General features: G+C 39.6%; 1 protein-coding gene across 1 annotated transcript; it reads left to right on the forward strand.

Moving 5' to 3' along the window:
• The first annotated feature begins 12,097 nt into the window (after positions 1–12,097).
• Positions 12,098–18,147, forward strand: LOC117523858. The gene is made up of 4 exons (XM_034185471.1): positions 12,098–12,108; positions 12,207–12,411; positions 15,473–15,773; positions 17,694–18,147. Exons 1-4 carry the CDS (start codon positions 12,098–12,100, stop codon positions 18,098–18,100), a joined length of 924 nt encoding a protein of 307 aa, XP_034041362.1. The 3' UTR covers positions 18,101–18,147.
• The last annotated feature ends 1,038 nt before the right edge of the window (positions 18,148–19,185 follow it).

Below are 19,185 nucleotides of genomic sequence, written 5' to 3' on the forward strand. Positions count from 1 at the left end.
CGGTAACCAGACAACAAATCACCTGCTGACGTTGGAGCAGCAAACTGACGTTGCTGTGAGAAAACAGACAGACGTAATTCAGAATCACATCAACCACTGAACTGTCAACACCTTTGAAGAAATAAGGAACATTTGTCTCCCAACTTTGTCACACAGGTAAACTGCAATGATTTAAATGACATAAATACACACCAAATGATGAATAGGTGTTGTATATAAATTACTAAGGTGCTGTAAATGAACAGGATAAGGTGTGCAAATTGAAATCACTTAATCAAAAGTGCAAACAATAAGTACACAGCCTATTTCCATCTGGATTTACTGTATCTGAGTAAAATATCGTGAAGCAACGTGATAATATCACTGAAATAAAACGTTTTTACATTAATGACAGTAAATTAACATGAATTAAAAATAGAATGTTCCTGTTATCCAGACAGCAGGTGATAAAACAAAACAGAAACTTTCTTCTGTTTTGTAACACTTTCATAATGCCACAATCAATCAGCTTGTATAAAAATAATAATAAAATAAAAATAATAAAAAGTCTCTGCTCCCTTTAAGAAAACTGTACTTTGAGTGCATTTGGGTTTCCATTTATTTAAAATCAGAATACAAGGAAAAAACATCAAAGATAGCACTTTTGCTCAAACTGTTGAGTAGCATATCTGATGCTTTAAATATCAGACATGTTTCCATGGTAACCAGACAACAATTCATCTGCTGACGTTGGAGCAGCAAACTGACGTTGCTGTGAGAAAATAGACTTTAAATTCAGAATCACATCAACCACTGAACTGTCAACATCTTTGGAGAAATAAGGAACATTTATCTCTCAATTTTGTCAAACAGGTAAATTTAAATGACATAAATACATACCAAATATTGTATATAAATTACTAAGCTGCTGTAAATGAACAAGATAAGGTGTGCAAATTGAAATCACTTAATCAAAAGTGCAAACAATAAGTACACAGCCTATTTCCATCTGGATTTACTGTATCTGAGTAAAATATCGTGAAGCAACATGATAATATTACTGAGATTTAACAGGTTTTTACATTAATGACAGTAAATTAACATGAATTAAAAACAGAATGTTCCTGTTGTCCAGGCAGCAGGTGGAAAAACCCCCCCAGAAAGCAGCTTTGTTTCTTTTCACAGCTACATTTTATTTATAATAGCACATTATTTTAATGTTGGCACACTAAACATATATGGGATAATGCTGAAGACAATTAGGATTAAAACAGAATGTGAATAAAATGTAAACTGGCCAATACAAAGTGTTGGAGAGACACATAGAGATGTGTTTGTTTCTGAAGTTTCCTCATCAACTAAAAAATAAATTACTTTAAATTTTTTGCTCATGTTCAGTGGATTTCACTTTGTAATTTGCCATCAGAACTCTGAGCTCAAGTAAGGTGATATAAAAACAAACTTATTTCTCAACTTTTCCACATTTATCAGAGGTGATTTTTCCTACTCTGGAAAATATCTATTTTAAAGTATCATTTATGAAAACGACATCAGGATCTAATCAAGACTGACCCTGACTTGAAGGCAAAATCTAAAGCTGTCTAATTTGAAAAATTAGGCTTCACTAATATTCAGTCTATACAAACTATAATTCATCCAGTTAATATAATCGTCTGTTTGCATTACACATGTTTGTATTTGGACCAGTTCATTGTATTCAAAACACCTTCAAAATAAACTTTTACACAATTAGTTCAAATGCACAGGTTCAGTGGTCAAATACTGCATGTGTTTGTGTTTTTCTCTTTTATATGATTAGGTTTAATCTCTGCTTACTATAATCTGGCATTGAATTTCATTTTTCCAGTAATTTGCAGTAAAATTATGAAAATGTTTGCTTTTGTCCCAGAAGGCACCTTCATAATGTTTTCGTTGTGCATTCAGATTAGATCTCAGTTTACATATACAAATTAAATGGGTCTAAAAGATTTGCACAGTGTTGCACATGTGTAGAGGGGGCAGGAAAAATAAATACATAAATAAATAAATACCAAAGACAAAACCACTCCTGTTCTTTGAAATATGTGCAGAACATGACCTCTGCTGTGTGTTTCATGTAACTACAGGTTCCCGTCTGGTACTTTGTGAATTTCTCAGAAAACAGATTTGTGATTTTTCAGTAGTTGTGAATGTGTAGCATCTGCACCTCTCCACAAGGGCGGTGCTGTAAATCTAAAAGAATTTTGTTAAGAATTTTGGCTGAATTTTGTCAGTATGTTTTGCGCAGATGGTCTTTACATCAGGGAATATTTGAATTGTGAGGAAGTTCCAAATTTGCCAAAGTTTTTTTTTCATCCCTTTTTCTTTAACATTGTGAAATTGGGTTCTTTCAGGAGTTCCCTTAATGACATCTTAAACTCAATAATTAACTATGCTGCTGAATTCAGGCTTAAAATTCTTTTTAATCCACTGGCAGAGTGACACACACACACACACACACACACACACACACACACACACACACACACACACACACACACACACACACACACACACACACACACACACACACACACACACACTGAGTGTCCTGTTATTTTCTTGTCATTAAAGGTGAGCTATTTTGTGCAGAATATTAAATTTGTTGTTACTTTTCTTTAGGGGTTTATCCAAAGATCCTCTGGTCTCAAGCCCAGCACTTACCCACTAGACCATCACCTCCACCACAAAACAGACTACAGGGACATTAAAACCAGGTGAAGGTTGGTTGTTATTATTCAGCTGAGTCATGTTCTGTCCAAGTGCTTTTCTAGTTTTTACATTGAAATTTTAGCTTGAATTGTCTTTGTAGATCATTTAACTTTACTTAAAGTGTTTTTCACATTAGTTCCATTTGAACTCATCTTGTTTTATGGTCATTTAAATTTTAAACTGTTGTATTTGATGTTTTTCTGTAATTTTCTATAACTAAAATAATCATCATTATTGATGTTGTGTTCTGTCTCCAGTGGACGTCGTGGATTATTCCCAGACTTTGTTCATGGATCTGCTTCATCATGACCATGAGACTGACCGGCTGGTCCACATGGCCGAGGTGATGATGCGCTGTTTCCGCGATCCCAGAGACCCCGAACACACAGCGCCTCCTCCTGCACCTCCTGTGGAAGAACAGGTAGAGTTGGACAGAACACAGTCAGCAGGAGTATTTTTATTTAGTTTTATTTTTTTAGTTATATATATATTTTTATTTTGTCATTACATCATAAATGAAAAGTTACAAAACAATTTAAAGTGTCATAAAAGCAGGAAGTTTGTCTTCAGTTCCACCTGACGGAACAAATAAAAACAAAAACATTAAATGCTGTGTGTTTTCAGTAACACATGGATGTAGATTTAACAGATCCACCACTCACACAGTATCACAAACAGATGAGTACTAATACTTCTCAGTACTCCTAATGATACTTTATTTTGTAAATGAGAAAAGGAGCCGTTGTGATTAAGAATTTTAATGGATGGAGAGATGGACTGGTGAAAATGTGGACAGATGACATCTTGTAATCACTGGTTGTGTTTGTATCTCCAGGATCAGGATCCCGTGATCATGGACCTCGGAGGACCTCAGACTGTCAGCGCTCCTAAGCCACAGTCTACGTTGTTGCCTGTTGCCCCTCCCACACGGTACCCTGCTCCCTACACTGCTGCCCCTCCCACACGGTACCCTGCTCCCTACACTGTTGCCCCTCCCACACCGTACCCTGCTCCCTACACTGCTGCCCCTCCCACACGGTACCCTGCTCCCTACACTGTTGCCCCTCCCACACGGTACCCTGCTCCCTACACTGTTGCCCCTCCCACACGGTACCCTGCTCCCTACACTGCTGCCCCTCCCACATTATACCCGGCTGCCGACACCGCTGCCCCTCCCACGCTGTACCGGACTCCCTCCATTCCTGCTTCTTCTACCTCCGTTGCTGCTCCCAGTTCTCCAGCCTCTCCGGGACCCGACGTCTCTCCCAGCAGCTCTGACCCCAAACCTTATGTTAAAAAACCCCCCAATGCATTTATGATCTTTAGGAAGGAGCAGCACCCTCTTGTGGTGGCACAACATAATGTGCGTGACTGTGCCATCCTTAACAAACTCTTGGGGCAGATGGTGAGTGTGTGTGCACGTGCATGTGCACGATCTCGTGGTGGTGTCAGTGAGCGTGTTATCTGACCGTGTGCTCTCTTGTGTTTGCAGTGGCATTCTCTTTCTTCAGCACAGAAGGAGAAATACTACGAAGAGTCAAGAAAAGAAAGTCGGCTGCATTACCAGCTCCACCCAACGTGGAAGCCCAACAGGAAGGTGAGTAAACAGAAGGAAAACATATTGGATTTTTGACGTCATGCAGCTGATGTCGTGTAGAAAGTCATAATATGTTTCTTTATGTTTCTGTGTGCAGGTTAAAAAGGCCAAGCAGTCTCGACCCTGACCTTCAAGCAGCCTCCAGAGATCATCTAATCAACTTTATTTTTTTATTACCTGTAAATATGTCATTTTAATAAATTGTCTTTTTTTAACATAAAATGTTTGCTTTGTTTTGTTTTGGTGCATTTTCAAAGAACCAACAGGTCCCTGATTTCATTCTTACTTCAGTTAAAAAGCAAAACCTGATCAATTTAAAGGACAGGTTGCCCAGAATACAACCCCTGGCAAAAATTATGGAATCACCGGCCTCGGAGGATGTTCATTCAGTTGTTTAATTTTGTAGAAAAAAAGCAGATCACAGACATGACACAAAACTAAAGTCATTTCAAATGGCAACTTTCTGGCTTTAAGAAACACTATAAGAAATCAGGAAAAAAAAATTGTGGCAGTCAGTAACGGTTACTTTTTTTTAGACCAAGCAGAGGGAAAAAATATGGAATCACTCAATTCTGAGGAATAAATTATGGAATCATGAAAAACAAAAGAACGCTCCAACACATCACTAGTATTTTGTTGCACCACCTCTGGCTTTTATAACAGCTTGCAGTCTCTGAGGCATGGACTTAATGAGTGACAAACAGTACTCTTCATCAATCTGGCTCCAACTTTCTCTGATTGCTGTTGCCAGATCAGCTTTGCAGGTTGGAGCCTTGTCATGGACCATTTTCTTCAACTTCCACCAAAGATTTTCAATTGGATTAAGATCCGGACTATTTACAGGCCATGACATTGACCCTATGTATCTTTTTGCAAGGAATGTTTTCACAGCTTTTGCTCTATGGCAAGATGCATTATCATCTTGAAAAATGATTTCATCATCCCCTAACATCCTTTCAATTGATGGGATAAGAAAAGTGTCCAAAATATCAACGTAAACTTGTGCATTTATTGATGATGTAATGACAGCCATCTCCCCAGTGCCTTTACCTGACATGCAGCCCCATATCATCAATGACTGTGGAAATTTACATGTTCTCTTCAGGCAGTCATCTTTATAAATCTCATTGGAACGGCACCAAACAAAAGTTCCAGCATCATCACCTTGCCCAATGCAGATTCGAGATTCATCACTGAATATGACTTTCATCCAGTCATCCACAGTCCACGATTGCTTTTCCTTAGCCCATTGTAACGTTGTTTTTTTCTGTTTAGGTGTTAATGATGGCTTTCGTTTAGCTTTTCTGTATGTAAATCCCATTTCCTTTAGGCGGTTTCTTACAGTTTGGTCACAGACGTTGACTCCAGTTTCCTCCCATTCGTTCCTCATTTGTTTTGTTGTGCATTTTTGATTTTTGAGACATATTGCTTTAAGTTTTCTGTCTTGACGCTTTGATGTCTTCCTTGGTCTACCAGTATGTTTGCCTTTAACAACCTTCCCGTGTTGTTTGTATTTGGTCCAGAGTTTAGACACAGCTGACTGTGAACAACCAACATCTTTTGCAACATTGCATGATGATTTACCCTCTTTAAGAGTTTGATAATCCTCTCCTTTGTTTCAATTGACATCTCTCATGTTGGAGCCATGATTCATGTCAGTCCACTTGGTGCAACAGCTCTCCAAGGTGTGATCACTCCTTTTTAGATGCAGACTAACGAGCAGATCTGATTTGATGCAGGTGTTAGTTTTGGGGATGAAAATTTACAGGGTGATTCCATAATTTTTCCTCAGAATTGAGTGAGTCCATATTTTTTCCCTGTGTTTGGTCTAAAAAAGTAACCGTTACTGACTGCCACAATTTTTTTTCTTGATTTCTTATAGTGTTTCTTAAAGCCAGAAAGTTGCCATTTGAAATGACTTCAGTTTTGTGTCATGTCTGTGATCTGCTTTTTTTCTACAAAATTAAACAACTGAATGAACATCCTCCAAGGTCGGTGATTCCATAATTTTTGCCAGGGTTGTAGAAAGTCCATGTCTCCTGAAAATAACAGATTCCTGACTTCTTCCAATGTAAGAAATACAGCTACATTTTCAGGCAGCCTGTAAAAACAGTCTCATGGTGAAGTTTCAGCTTGTTCTCCCTGTGTTCACATGGCTTTTCTCTGAGGAGCGAGTGGGAGGAGTCACAACAGAAACACAACACAGGTAGTACAGCCGCTACACACGCTAGGTGAACTGGAAACTTTAAACCAACAGTAGTGGTGTGTGTGAATGAGTTTGTCTGTATATACGTGGTGTGTCCATAAAGTAACGGTCCTTTTTATTTTTTTCAAAAACTATATGGATTTCATTCATATGTTTTTACGTCAGACATGCTTGAACCCTTGTTCGCATGGGTGAGTTTTTCCACGCCTGTCGGTGACGTCATTCGCCTGTGAGCACGCCTTGTGGAAGGAGTGGTCCCGCCCCGTCATCGGATTTTCATTGTCTGGAAATGGCGGAATGATTTGGGGGTTTTTTTCCATCAGAATTTTTTCAGAAGCTGTTAGAGACTGGCACCTGGAAACCATTAGAAAAATTTGAAAAATAATCATTAAACCCATTTGCCACTTCTTTTATGTCATATATCTCTTTATTTTCTTTGACAAAGTAATTTGGAAAAGTTGCTTTCGCTCCATCACTTTCAATCACACTTTTTATAATTCCCCATGTTGCCCTCATATTATCTTTACTCTTATTTAATTGTTCACTATAATAATCTTTTTTTTGTTTCCTAATTATTGTCAATAGTTTATTTTTATATTTTTTGTATCTGTGTTCTGTTTCCTTTGTTTGCATTTTTAAAAAGCACCTGTATAAATAGTTTTTCTTTGCACAAGCATTTTTTATTCCCTTTGTCAGCCATGGTTTATTTACTCTTTTCTTACTAATTTCTATTAATTTACAGTTTTTATTATATGATTTCATCAATATTTTCATAAATGAGTTATATGCTACATTAACATCACTGACAAACTTCTTCCCAATTTTGATTTTTAAGATCATATTTTAATGCCTCTAAGGCTTTTACTGACTTGTCTGTTTTAAAGTTTATAACAGTTTTTTTTTTTCTTGTACCTATTTTTATATTTAAATATTGAAAAGACTGGTAAATGATCACTAACATCTGTCATCAAGATCCCATTCCTGATAATTTCATCTGTTCTATTTGTAAATATATTGTCGATTACCGTTGCACTTTGCGATGTGATTCTGGTTGGTTTTGTTATCAAGTGGAATAACCCCAAACTATACATTGAATTCACAAAATCACTTATTCTTTGGCAACTGGAGCTCTCTATGTTAATGTTAAAGTCTCCACATATAAAAAGCGTTTTGTTTTTAATTTGATGGAATAATTCTATTATTCTATCTGTAAATTTCACAACACAAGTGTCTGGTGCTCTGTATACACAACTGATTAAAATATTTTTAGATGTTTCATGTACAAGTTCCACTGTTACAATTTCTATGACATCATTCATAATTGTCATTTCTTCTACAATTGTACATATCAGATCTGCCTTTATGTACAGAGCAACACCACCGCCCCTTTTATCTCTTCTGTTCACAAAATACAGCTCATATCCCTCTATTTGAACATCAGCCATGAGATCATCATTAAGCCAAGATTCAGTGATTGCAACAATACTAAATCTATTTTTAAACTGATTTAAATAATCTTTTATTTGCGACATTTTACAATACAAGCTTCGACTGTTTATATGTAAGAGTGACAGGGTATCTTCTGCAATTTTTTCACTATTTAGCTGTTCTACCGTATAATACTCACAACCAATCGTTTTTAAGTCAAATATACTTTCATCAATATTAGTGTCTATGTCATATATTTTATCATCTATTTCCATGTTTTATCAGATTTTTTTTTGTTGTTGGTCCAATTACCAACAGACGTCATATTTGATTGTCTATTCAGGTCTGTATTTCGTAAGGTCCTCCATGTTTTTGATTTGTATACCGTTTGTCCCTTCTTTTACTCTAATCCACACTCTACAATTCCAGACCCATGTAGCAACAATGTGCTTCTGTTTTTTTAATAGTCTTGCTTCCCTAGCAATATCTGCATTTTTTTTTGTTAAATGCTCATTTATATAGACACTTGTTCCTTTCAAATTCTTTGCCTGTCTTAATACTTCATTTTTATATTTTCTGCTTGTAAATCGTATAACAATGTTAGTTTATTTTTTCTATCTTTAGTTGGAACAATATAGCAGTCTGATATTGTGTCTTGATGGATGTCAACACCATTTTGATATAAAAAGTTTGTAACTTGCTGTTCCAATGATTGTTGTTCTTCAGGTGGTGCATTCTCCCCACTGGTTCCACCAGAATCCACCACCCTTGCATATGTCCGACGCCTTGTTTCTAGTCCAGATATTATAACATCATCTTTTCTAGTGAATTGTTCAAGTTCATCTACATGTTCAAGTTTCTTGATGATCTTGTCCTTCTCTTTAACCAGTTTTTGGAGTTCTTTAATCTCCACCGTCAGCTTGTCTAAATTAGACATGTCTTTTAATATCTGGTTTATTGAGGTCTTTATCTCCTCTATATTTTCCTCAAGTTTCTCCATTTTCTTGGGTGGTGCCATGTTAACTATCGTGGCTTAGTATGGCCACTGTTAATTGCAAAAAACAATTTTCACCCGTAACCTCCACCACCACAGGTCCGGTCACCGCACACCAACTCTGTATCCACAGAGCCCTCATCTTAGAAATGATCCAGTGGTTTGTGCCGCGACGTCGTAGCTCGGAGCGCGGCGCACCGACCGTCCTTAAAGGGGTCCTTAAAGCTGTAGTTAAAGTCCTTATTCTCTGTGAAGCCCGTAAAATTTTCATCGAAAGCCAGATAAATTTTTCGAATGGTTTCCAGGTGCCAGTCTCTAACAGCTTCTGAAAAAATTCTGATGGAAAAAAAAAGTCCTTTTAATTCCTTCATTTCCTGACAATGAAAATCCGACGAGGGGGCGGGACCACTCCTTCCACAAGGCGAGCTCACAGGCGAATGACGTCACCGACAGGCGTGGAAAAACACACTCATGCGCACGAGGGTTCAAGCATGTCTGACGTAAAAACATGAATGAAATCCATATAGTTTTTAAAAAAAATAAAAAGTACCATTACTTTATGGACACACCACGTATATATATATATATATATATATATATATATACATACACACACACACACATACAAGGTTGGGTAGGATTACTTTGAAATGTAATCCAAAAGTAATCAGATTACAAGTAATCCAAATGTATGTACTTGAAGATAAATATAAATAGCTAGAATTTATACTGTTAAAACTGAACACCCACGTCCTATCCCCTGAAGGCCACACGTCCAGAACACACACAGCCTGACAAACCAGTTAATTTCTGAACATTTCACAGACACCTCTCAAACTCTGTGGAAATCTTTGAAAAAAAAAAAAATTTATTGCCATTCTAGGCTTTTATAGAGTTTTCTGCTTCTGCAAATCTCTCATCTGCATCCGCGCTCTGAAATTTGTTTCAAACCATCACAACTCTGCTTCACTCAGAGAGAAAAGTGTGAGAATACCTTTGAGCTTTTAGGGAGGCAAAAATACATGCACTGGCAAAAAAAAAAAAAAAAAAAAAAAAAAAAAAAAAAGATTGGTGTAGTTGCACAAAAAATTTAAATAGAAAAAAAAAGCGCTCTGGTGAGATGAAGAATTCAAATCACTGCGTGGCCGTTTATTTTAAGATAAGATGCCTTATTGTCATTGAATAAAATTCAACAAAATTTAAATTTTGTGAATGTAATAAACAACCTTCAAATGAAGGTCAAACTGGTGACTCACTTGTCACTTTTCTGAGAATTCCTCTATTATGTTGTGAAAGTGTAGGAACACGGACCCACAACAGGGGGCGCAAATGAACGGACAATGGAGTAAGTCAAATAACAAAGCTTTACTGTTGTGAAACTCGCACAACAAACACAACATAACAATTTCGGGAACAAGCCGAATTCCAATGGTGTCGTGTGGGCAGGCTCGAAGGTAGGAGACGTCTGTCCAAGTCGAACCGGAACCACTCGATTTCCACCGCCACCGAACCCCGGGAATACTGGAGCCGCCAAGTCCCGAACTCCCAGGTGACCACTGCCTCCGCTTGTCGGATCTGGTACTGCTGGCGAGGAACAAAAACAGTCAGAGGTGGGTGCGCTGCACCCAGCAACACGGACGGTGGTAACACCACCTCCTCCTCTCGTCAAGTAAACACTGAAGTGCAGGAGTGTGAGTACTTATCCAACACTGTCTCCTGCTGCTCTTCTCTCTCTCTGTATAAAGGCAAAAAGTATTCAAGGTTGATATAGTCGGCTGGATACGTTACCTCCTCGGTAGAAACGATATCTCGGCAATGAGGTGGAGATGCCGTCCTGCTGATATACCCCTCTGATGATTGCTGTCAGCTGTCTCAGGTGATGGGTGACAGCTGTCACCCCGGCTGCTCCTGTGAGGCGGCAGCGCCCTCTGGTGCCTGGAGCCCGCACTCCAGGCAGGGCGCCCTCTGGTGGTGGTGGGCCAGCAGTACCTCCTCTTCAGCGGCCCACACAACATATTAGTTATTTTTAATTTTGACAATAAATGCAGAGACAATAAAGAAAAGCCACTGCAGGTTTCAGGTTTGTCACCATCGTGGTCTGACTGCTTGGATCATTCTGAGAGGCTCTCGGGCCTGTAGAGTGCAACAACCCCATCATCTCAGATAGATCAGTCTGGTTGCAGCCAGAACTCACAGCCTGCATGACGGTGACTATCAGGGCACCAAACAAAACAAAACACACTCGGAGAACAAGTGCACAGGGAAATTAACTATGTGGAATGAGTGTCAAGAATCTTGAATAATCAAATAACAGCTTGACTTCATCATGCATACTTAAAATGTGACTGTAAATTAGAGTTTGCAGCTTAAAACAAATTCAAAAGGCTGTGTGAATTGGTGCATGCTTGATGGTTTCTTTAATTAGAGAAGGGAAAACAAACCAGAGCAAAGTCCATCTGAAGATGCCGGGGGGGGGGGGACAAATTCCTGCAGCACACACAGCAGTGTTACACAAGGTCATATGGGAGGCAAACTGTGTGAAGCCGGAGAAATATAAACTCACGATAACAGGAATGCGCAATTATTGAATGTCTTAATGTTGGGGGTTTGCTGTGGAAAATCTTATGGAGACTGGACATGAAAACAAGGATGAAATGCATGAAGAGGACTAGCTGGTGAGTGCCAGTTCATTTATTCTTTGTGTTTCATATTTCAGAAACAAACAAGAATTTCTTATACAGCTGGATGGTTTTTAGCTGACAGGGCAATGATTATGTGATCAAAATAATGATTTGTCTGTGTCAGTGAGGAGCCAGAAAGTGCAGAATGGTTTTGATAAAGTATTGGCAAAATTTTGTGGAGTGATGGTCATATTTAAGATACTAAATAAGATTACCAGTGGGAATGAAGACAGTAAGGCCTACAGCAATCTGACATTTGACCTCAATGACCTTGACCTTGCCAAGGCTATTCTGAAATCCACCTGTGTGCCACATTAGGGCCAAATCAGGTTGATAATCAAATCCCTTGACCTTTGTTGCAGCCTTGCTGTTTGATGTTAAGTGTAGGGTGTGTTGGACTCTGAAGCAGGCTGAGGGAAAGAAGCAGTGCAGCAGTAATCCCTGCTCAGAATGACATCAGCATGTCTCTTAGGTAAGATTTTACACGTTTTAAAATGGAATGAAGCAGGAGGAGATGTTGAACTACATGGATGTTGTTGGTGCAGCTCTCTGCTCGTCTGTGTGATGTAGTTCAGGAAGAAGGAGGAGGAGAGGACGGTGCCCCTCGACAGTGAGGAGTCTTTGCTTTACTCACGTTCTGAATCCTCTGGGTCTCACCTTGTGTTTGGTGGTTGCGGTGATATACAGTCTCACAGACAAACTCCGCAACTTTGTGGCCGGGATCTTCATCCCTCAGTACCACTTCACATACGCAGTGGCTCTTTGCTTCGGCCAGGTTGGTGTTCGCTACTCAAAATATAACACAATGCTAAAATACGCTCACACACACACACATATATATATATATATATATATACATATATATATATATATATATACACACACACAGTGAGGAAAGTAAGTATTTGAACACCCTGCGATTTTAAACAATGACAGCATCATGTGTTACTAATGTAATCTTTGTGACTGTGGTCCCAGCTCTCTTCAGGTCATTGACCAGGTCCTCCTGTGTAGTTCTGAGCTTTCTCACAATCATCCTTACCCCACAAAATGAGATCTTGCATGGAATCCCAGACCGAGGGAGATTGACAGTCATTTTGTGTTTCTTCCACTTTCTAATAAATAATCATAACAGTTGTTGTCTTCTACTAAGCTGCTTACCTGTTGTCCTGTAGTCCATCCCAGCCTTGTGCAGGTCTACAGTTTTGTCCCTGGTGTCCTTAGACAGCTCTTTGGTCTTGGCTATGGTGGACAGGTTGGAGTGTGATTGATTGAGTGTGTGAACAGGTGTCTTTTATACAGGTAACAAGTTCAAACAGGTGCAATTAATACAGGTAAAGAGTGCAGAATAAGAGGGCTTCTTAAAGAAAAATTAACAGGTCTGTGTGAGCCAGAATTCTTGCTAGTTGGTAGGTGTTGAAATACTTATTTGCAGCAGTAACATACATATAAACTATTAAAAAAATCATACATTGTGATTTCTGGATTTTTTTTTTATTATTATTATGTTTCTCACAGTGGACATGCACCTAAGATGAAAATTTCAGACCCCTCCATGATTTCTAAGTGGGAGAACTTGCAAAATCGCAGGGTGTATTAATTGCACCCTCTCCCTCAGTCTGGGATTCCATGCAAGATCTCACTTTGTGGGGTAAGGATGATTCTGAGAAAGCTCAGAACTACACAGGAGGACCTGGTCAATGACCTGAAGAGAGCTGGAACCACAGTCATAAAGTTTACATAAGTAACACATGATGCTGTCATGGTTTAAAATCCTGCAGGGCAGCAAGGTCCCCCTGCTCAAGCCAGCACATGTCCAGGCCTGATTGAAGTTCACCAATGACCATCTGGATGATCCAGAGGAGGTATGGGAGAAGGTCATGTGGTCAGATGAAACCTGAATAGAGCTTTTTGGAATCAACTCCACTTACCATGTTTAGAGGATGAGAACAACCCCAAGAAAACCATCCCAACCGTGAAGCATGGGGGTGGAAACATCATACTCTGGGAGTGCTCTTCTGCAAAGGGGACAGGACGACTGCACCGTATTGAAGGGAGGATGGATGGGGTCATGTATTGCGAGATTTTGGCAAACAACCTCCTTCCTTCAATAAGAGCATTGAAAATGGGTCATTGTTGGGTCTTCCAGCATGACAATGACCCAAACACACAGCCAGGGCAACTAAGGAGGGGCTCCGTAAGAAGCATTTCAAGGTCCTGGAGTGGCCTGGCTAGTCTCCAGACCTGAACTCAATAGAAAATCTTTGGATGGAGCTGAAACTCCAAACCTGAAAGATCTAGAGAAGATCTGTATGGAGGAATGGACCAAAATCCCTCCTGCAGTGTGTGCAAACCTGGTGAAAAACTACAGGAAACGTTTGACCTCTGTAATTGCAAACAAAGGCTACTGCACCAAATATTAACATTGGTTTTCACAGGTGTTGAAATACTCTTTTGCAGCAATAACATACAAATAAATTATTTAAAAAAAATCATACATTGTGATTTCCGGATTTTTTTTTTTATTATTTTTTTTTTAGATTATGTCTCACAGTGGACATGCACCTAAGATGAAAATTTCAGACCCCTCCATGATTTGTAAGTGGGAGACCTTGTAAAATCGCAGGGTGTTCAAATACTTACTTTCCTCACTGTAGGACCACTGTCAGTATGTGTTTGCAGGACAGGGCAGTCATTATGCACAAGTCTTTAAAATAACTTATTTGTAAGTGATGTTTAACTAAATAACATACCGAAGCGTTCCAAAGGTTTCGACTTGTTGTTCACCCTTGTGAAGGGCAGTTACACAAATAAGAGTTTGACTTTGAGTGTTAACACACTATGTGATTGAGAGAGAGAGAATAAAGGAACCAGAACTGATGTGGTTTTATTGTGAAAACAAGAAGGAAAATGTATTAATAAAGCACCTTTCAAGATCAAAATTACCAAGTGTTTCAGAAATTTTAAAAACTAGATTAATACAGAAATTAAATCACAACAGATGCTAAAACTATTTAAAAGCAAACCAGTATAAAGCACAGCCTTCTTTGGTTCTTAGGCTAGAGCGAGGAACCTCCAACGGGCTTTGGTCAGAGGACCTCAGAGACCTGCTTGTTAAATACTGGTGCAGAGATGGCATTAGGCCATGCAGAGCTCCGAATGTGTTCACCAAAATTTTAAACTGAAGTCTCAACTTTATAGGAAGCCAGTGCAAAGAAGACAAAATACAGTAAGTGTCACATGAAGCATCATGGACTACTTTGCACATGATGGAAGATATCAGCCTCGGTCTCACTCACGAACAGATTCCTTCAGTCATATCTGGACTAAATGTGGTTGCATAGCTGCAACACTGCATGTTCGGACAATTCTGTTGTGCTTTTGTTTTAAGTCCGACACAGAAGGTACCAGTGGTGTAAGTACCAAGTGAATAAACATATATTGCTAGAGTTATCCTTTTAAGTGACACCCTGATTAATATACAGATGTACACACAAATAATCCACTAATCTAGCTATCTCATCTACTCCCCACTAGATACATATAGTATACGTATCAAGTGCTTGCCATGTAGTGTTAATAATAAGGTATTTTGTTCATAAAAGAATTACTTTATGCTCATTAATATGCAAATTAGGTGAGATTCATGCAAACAAAATGATTTAAAATACAAACTCATCCACTACCTACACTCTGGTAGTTAACTACAAAGGTCAATCTTTATCAGTCATTACTATTGTAGTCTCCAGTATGAAAAAATGTTTCATCCCTCGATGAATTTCTGCCATTTTATTTGCATATACACTCCTATAAATTTAATAATCCATCTTTTCCAGGTTCTGGTCTCTCTGTTGGCCATAAACCTCCTTCATGTCCTGGATCTGGTGCCTCTGAAGCGTTACTCTCGGGTCCTGGGTGAGAGGATGCTTGTGCCTGCTGTCTGTAACAGCGCTCACGCTGTGCTCACCATGTGGGCCAAAGCCAACAGCTCGTGCAGCGGCCTCTTCCCCCTAACCGCGACCCTGCAGCCTTTGCTGACTGTGGGCTGGAGTTTTGTGCTCAGGGTGCCGTCACCACCGTCGAGCCACATCTCACTTCTGATTTCCATCTTCAGTGTGGCATCTGTCATCATTACAGGTTAACCTGATCATTTTACTCTTAAATTGCATCTTACTATATTGAATTTGCCGCACAATTTTGCCAAGAGCTCTGGTAGTAGATGATCCCAGAAAAAAAAAAAGATTTTGAAGAGTCTTCCTACAGACCTGCTTTCAGTGCACAAGAATGTGCAATACCTGCATGCGGGTATAGAGAAGTGGATGCATTCTTCTTACAACTACATACAAAACACAATACACTTGCCCCATTCAATGGTAACATGCCAACACTGTACCAACATGATTACCTGACGTGTCCAGCAGAAACATGGCCAACATTATGTCACTTTGCAGAGTCTTCTGGTCCATGGTCGCGGCTAGGATTGCCACCTTTCAGACATAAAAATAAAGGACGCCCACCACGGCTCCTCAAGGCCACTACCACCACCAAAGGAGTGGTATATTTAATTTTGAAAAAAAAAAAGCAGTTAACCATACTTAAAGCTTTAAGCTTTAAGTGCTTAACACGAACCCGTTAATGATAAACTGTGTAGTCACTGAAGTGTGTAATAATAAACATCAATATTAAGGTAAATAGATCCAATATTTTTAATCTTCAAAATGAGGACATTTTTATTTTAAAAGCAAATAAAAAACAAAAATGTTTGCCTTGTCCCCATTGCCACTAATGCTGGCAGGCCAGGGGTTCCACTCTTCCCACTCACGTTTGTACTTTTGAAAACGTTTTTGCTTCTTTGGATGTGGTGGAGTTTTGGGTGTAGACATGCCAGGCAACATGTGACAGGACCAGAAAGGTGGGCACACTGAGATGCAGATGTCAGGGGAGGTGATGGTAGTGGTTAAGCGTGGGGCTTGAGACTAGAGGATCCTTGGTTCAAATCCCAGCCTGACCGGGAAATCAGTAAGGGCCCTTGGGCAAGGTCCTTAATCCCGAGTTGCTCCCGGTGTGTAGTGAGGCACCTTGCATGGCAGCAGCCTGACATCGGGGTAAATGTGAGGCATTGATGTGTAAAGCACTTTGAGCGTCTGATGCAGATGGAAAAGGACTATATAAATGCAGTCCATTTATCATTTATGTGAAAGTGTGAGGTCTATCCGCTGTACCTCGCATTGGGTCCCATACTGAGGACCAGATGTGAGGCACAGAGATGACATTGGCTGCCCTTATTATTTCCTGTGTTTTATTTTGTTCATTATTCAGTTTTGAGGAGTGGGTGAGGGACATTTCTGAAAATAAGGAACAATTTACATACCATCTTGATTCAATTCGGGATGCAACAATTAATTGTCAAATAAAGGAAATTCTGTGTTTTAAGGGATGGGTGGCAACGGGTCCCACCTGCTGCAGCCTTCACCCACTTTACGTCAATTCGGATGACAGACTGCTTCAAGTTTAGTGCACATAAACAATGTCAAATGTATATGTGTTGTCTTTTATTCTGATGTGTGCCATTATTACGGTAAACAAGTAATAATTGTGGATTAACTGCTGTATCTCATGCGGCGCAGTTGAGACACTGTAGCGTTAGCAGCCCAAGCTAGTGGAGGAAATGTACCACCGTTAAAAAGCAGTTGTCATTCTGGTTTTTGATCTACTGTTTTTCAGGTGGTAGCATTCCCAAAAACGTTTTTTTCTTTTGCGACGAATAGCTGTTGGTACTTTCTCCGCCATCATGCAGCTAGCCCTAGCAAACTACTTGCAGGAACTTATTATGGTTAACTAGTTGCTAGTTCCACTCCACTACCACTGGCACACGTGGTAAAAGTGCTCGACAGGCCGACATCTGGTCGAAATCCTGCAGCATTTCACAAACAAAAATGGTTGTACTGCTTTCTTCCAGCTGTAACATGCTGTGATTAACAGATAAATTACTAATAACCATGTCAAAGTCAAAATAATTATGGACATAACTAAAGCTCTACTTCTCTCTCCCTGCAGCCTCCCGCGGTCTGTCGGGTATCGAACCTCTGGAGTATGTATATGCACCGCTGGCTTTAATCGTCCAAAGTCTGTCTCTGATTTGGTTGAGTAAGGTGTTGGAGGCTGAAGGTCGTTGCTCCCCCGATCCTCAGACCTCTGTTTGTGACATCTACTACACCCAGCTGGTGAACCAGAGCTGGGTGCTGGGCCTCCTGTTTTTGCTGCATCCTGACAGCCCCTGGAAGGTGATACATCAGAGCAGCTGGCACAGTCTACTGTTCCATGGTTACTTGCTGGCCATCCTTCTGCTAGGAATGGTCCTGGACTGTCTGGTCTGCTTATCAGTTCTGTGTTTGTCGCCGCTAGCTGCTGCACTCATCCACTCAGCAGGAGCACTGACACAGACATTTACCCAACTTCTCTAGTTACCCCAAAGGATGAGGAAATATTGACAACTTAACCATCTAGAATAAAGTTTATTTGAACAATACTGACTAGATGACTCACTGTGCTGCTCCCTTGAAAGGAATATTGAAGTCATCTGACGTCTTGCAGCTCCCGTTGCTACGCCTTAAACATTAGCAAAATGGTATAGCTAGCTTACCCCTTGCCCGCATATTTAATGTTCAGTGGGTAAAATAAGTATTGAACACATCACCATTTTTCTCAGTAAATACATTTCTAAAGGTGTTACTGACATGAATTTTTTTTGCCAGATGTCAGTATAGCAACCCAAGTAATTCACACAGTTATCCATAAATTATATGTAATAATGTGAAGTCACACAGTGAAAAAGTATTGAACACCTGAAGAAAGGGAGGTGCAAAAAGACATGGAAAGCCAAGACACCAGCTGAACTCTATCAGTCATTAGAAAGCAGTCCTGCCCCTTGTAAGTGCAAATTATTATTTGTGTCGCCCCAACTGATGGCCTATAAAAAGGTGTCTCTTTACCAAGGTATCACACAAGAAACCATGATGGATAGAAGCAAAGAGCTCTCTCAAAATTTTTGCAACCTTCTTGTTGCAAAACATACTGATGGCACTGGATACAGGTGGTTTACTAAACTTCTGAATGTTCCAGTGAGCACTGTTGGGACCATAATCTGAAAGTGGAAAGAACATCATTTCAGCATAAACCGGCCACGACAAGGCGCTCACTGCTCAGTCATCTCACCATACAGTAAGTACAGCTCTTTAGTTTGTATGAGTGAAATTTCTGATCACGTTGTTTGACTGACATTTGCACTCCAACAGTTTGAATGAATGTTTAAGAGTTCAGAAGACGTTTCCCCTCCTGTGCTTTTTTTTCCAAGTAAGTGGAGAAAATGAGAAACACATTGCAACTCTGAAAGTATTTACTTTCCAGTGTTTAAACCTGTTTGTACTTGGTGAATCTTTAACTCTCGTTCAAGAATGACCTTTAAAGGTCAATCTGTTTCAGGATTAGAGGTAGAAAAAAAAAATCTTGCCAGAAGAAAAGTCTGTTAGATTTACATGATTTAAAATGT

Source organism: Thalassophryne amazonica, chromosome 13, assembly GCF_902500255.1.
Source record: "Thalassophryne amazonica chromosome 13, fThaAma1.1, whole genome shotgun sequence".
NCBI lineage: Eukaryota > Metazoa > Chordata > Actinopteri > Batrachoidiformes > Batrachoididae > Thalassophryne > Thalassophryne amazonica.

What these genes read in the sequence shown, in the direction of transcription:
- LOC117523858 (XM_034185471.1), top strand. An exon ending in TGGCTCTTTGCTTCGGCCAG is followed by an intron (nt 12,412 to 15,472) that starts GTTGGTGTTCGC and finishes CATCTTTTCCAG; the next exon opens with GTTCTGGTCTCTCTGTTGGC. An exon ending in GGCATCTGTCATCATTACAG is followed by an intron (nt 15,774 to 17,693) that starts GTTAACCTGATC and finishes CTCTCCCTGCAG; the next exon opens with CCTCCCGCGGTCTGTCGGGT.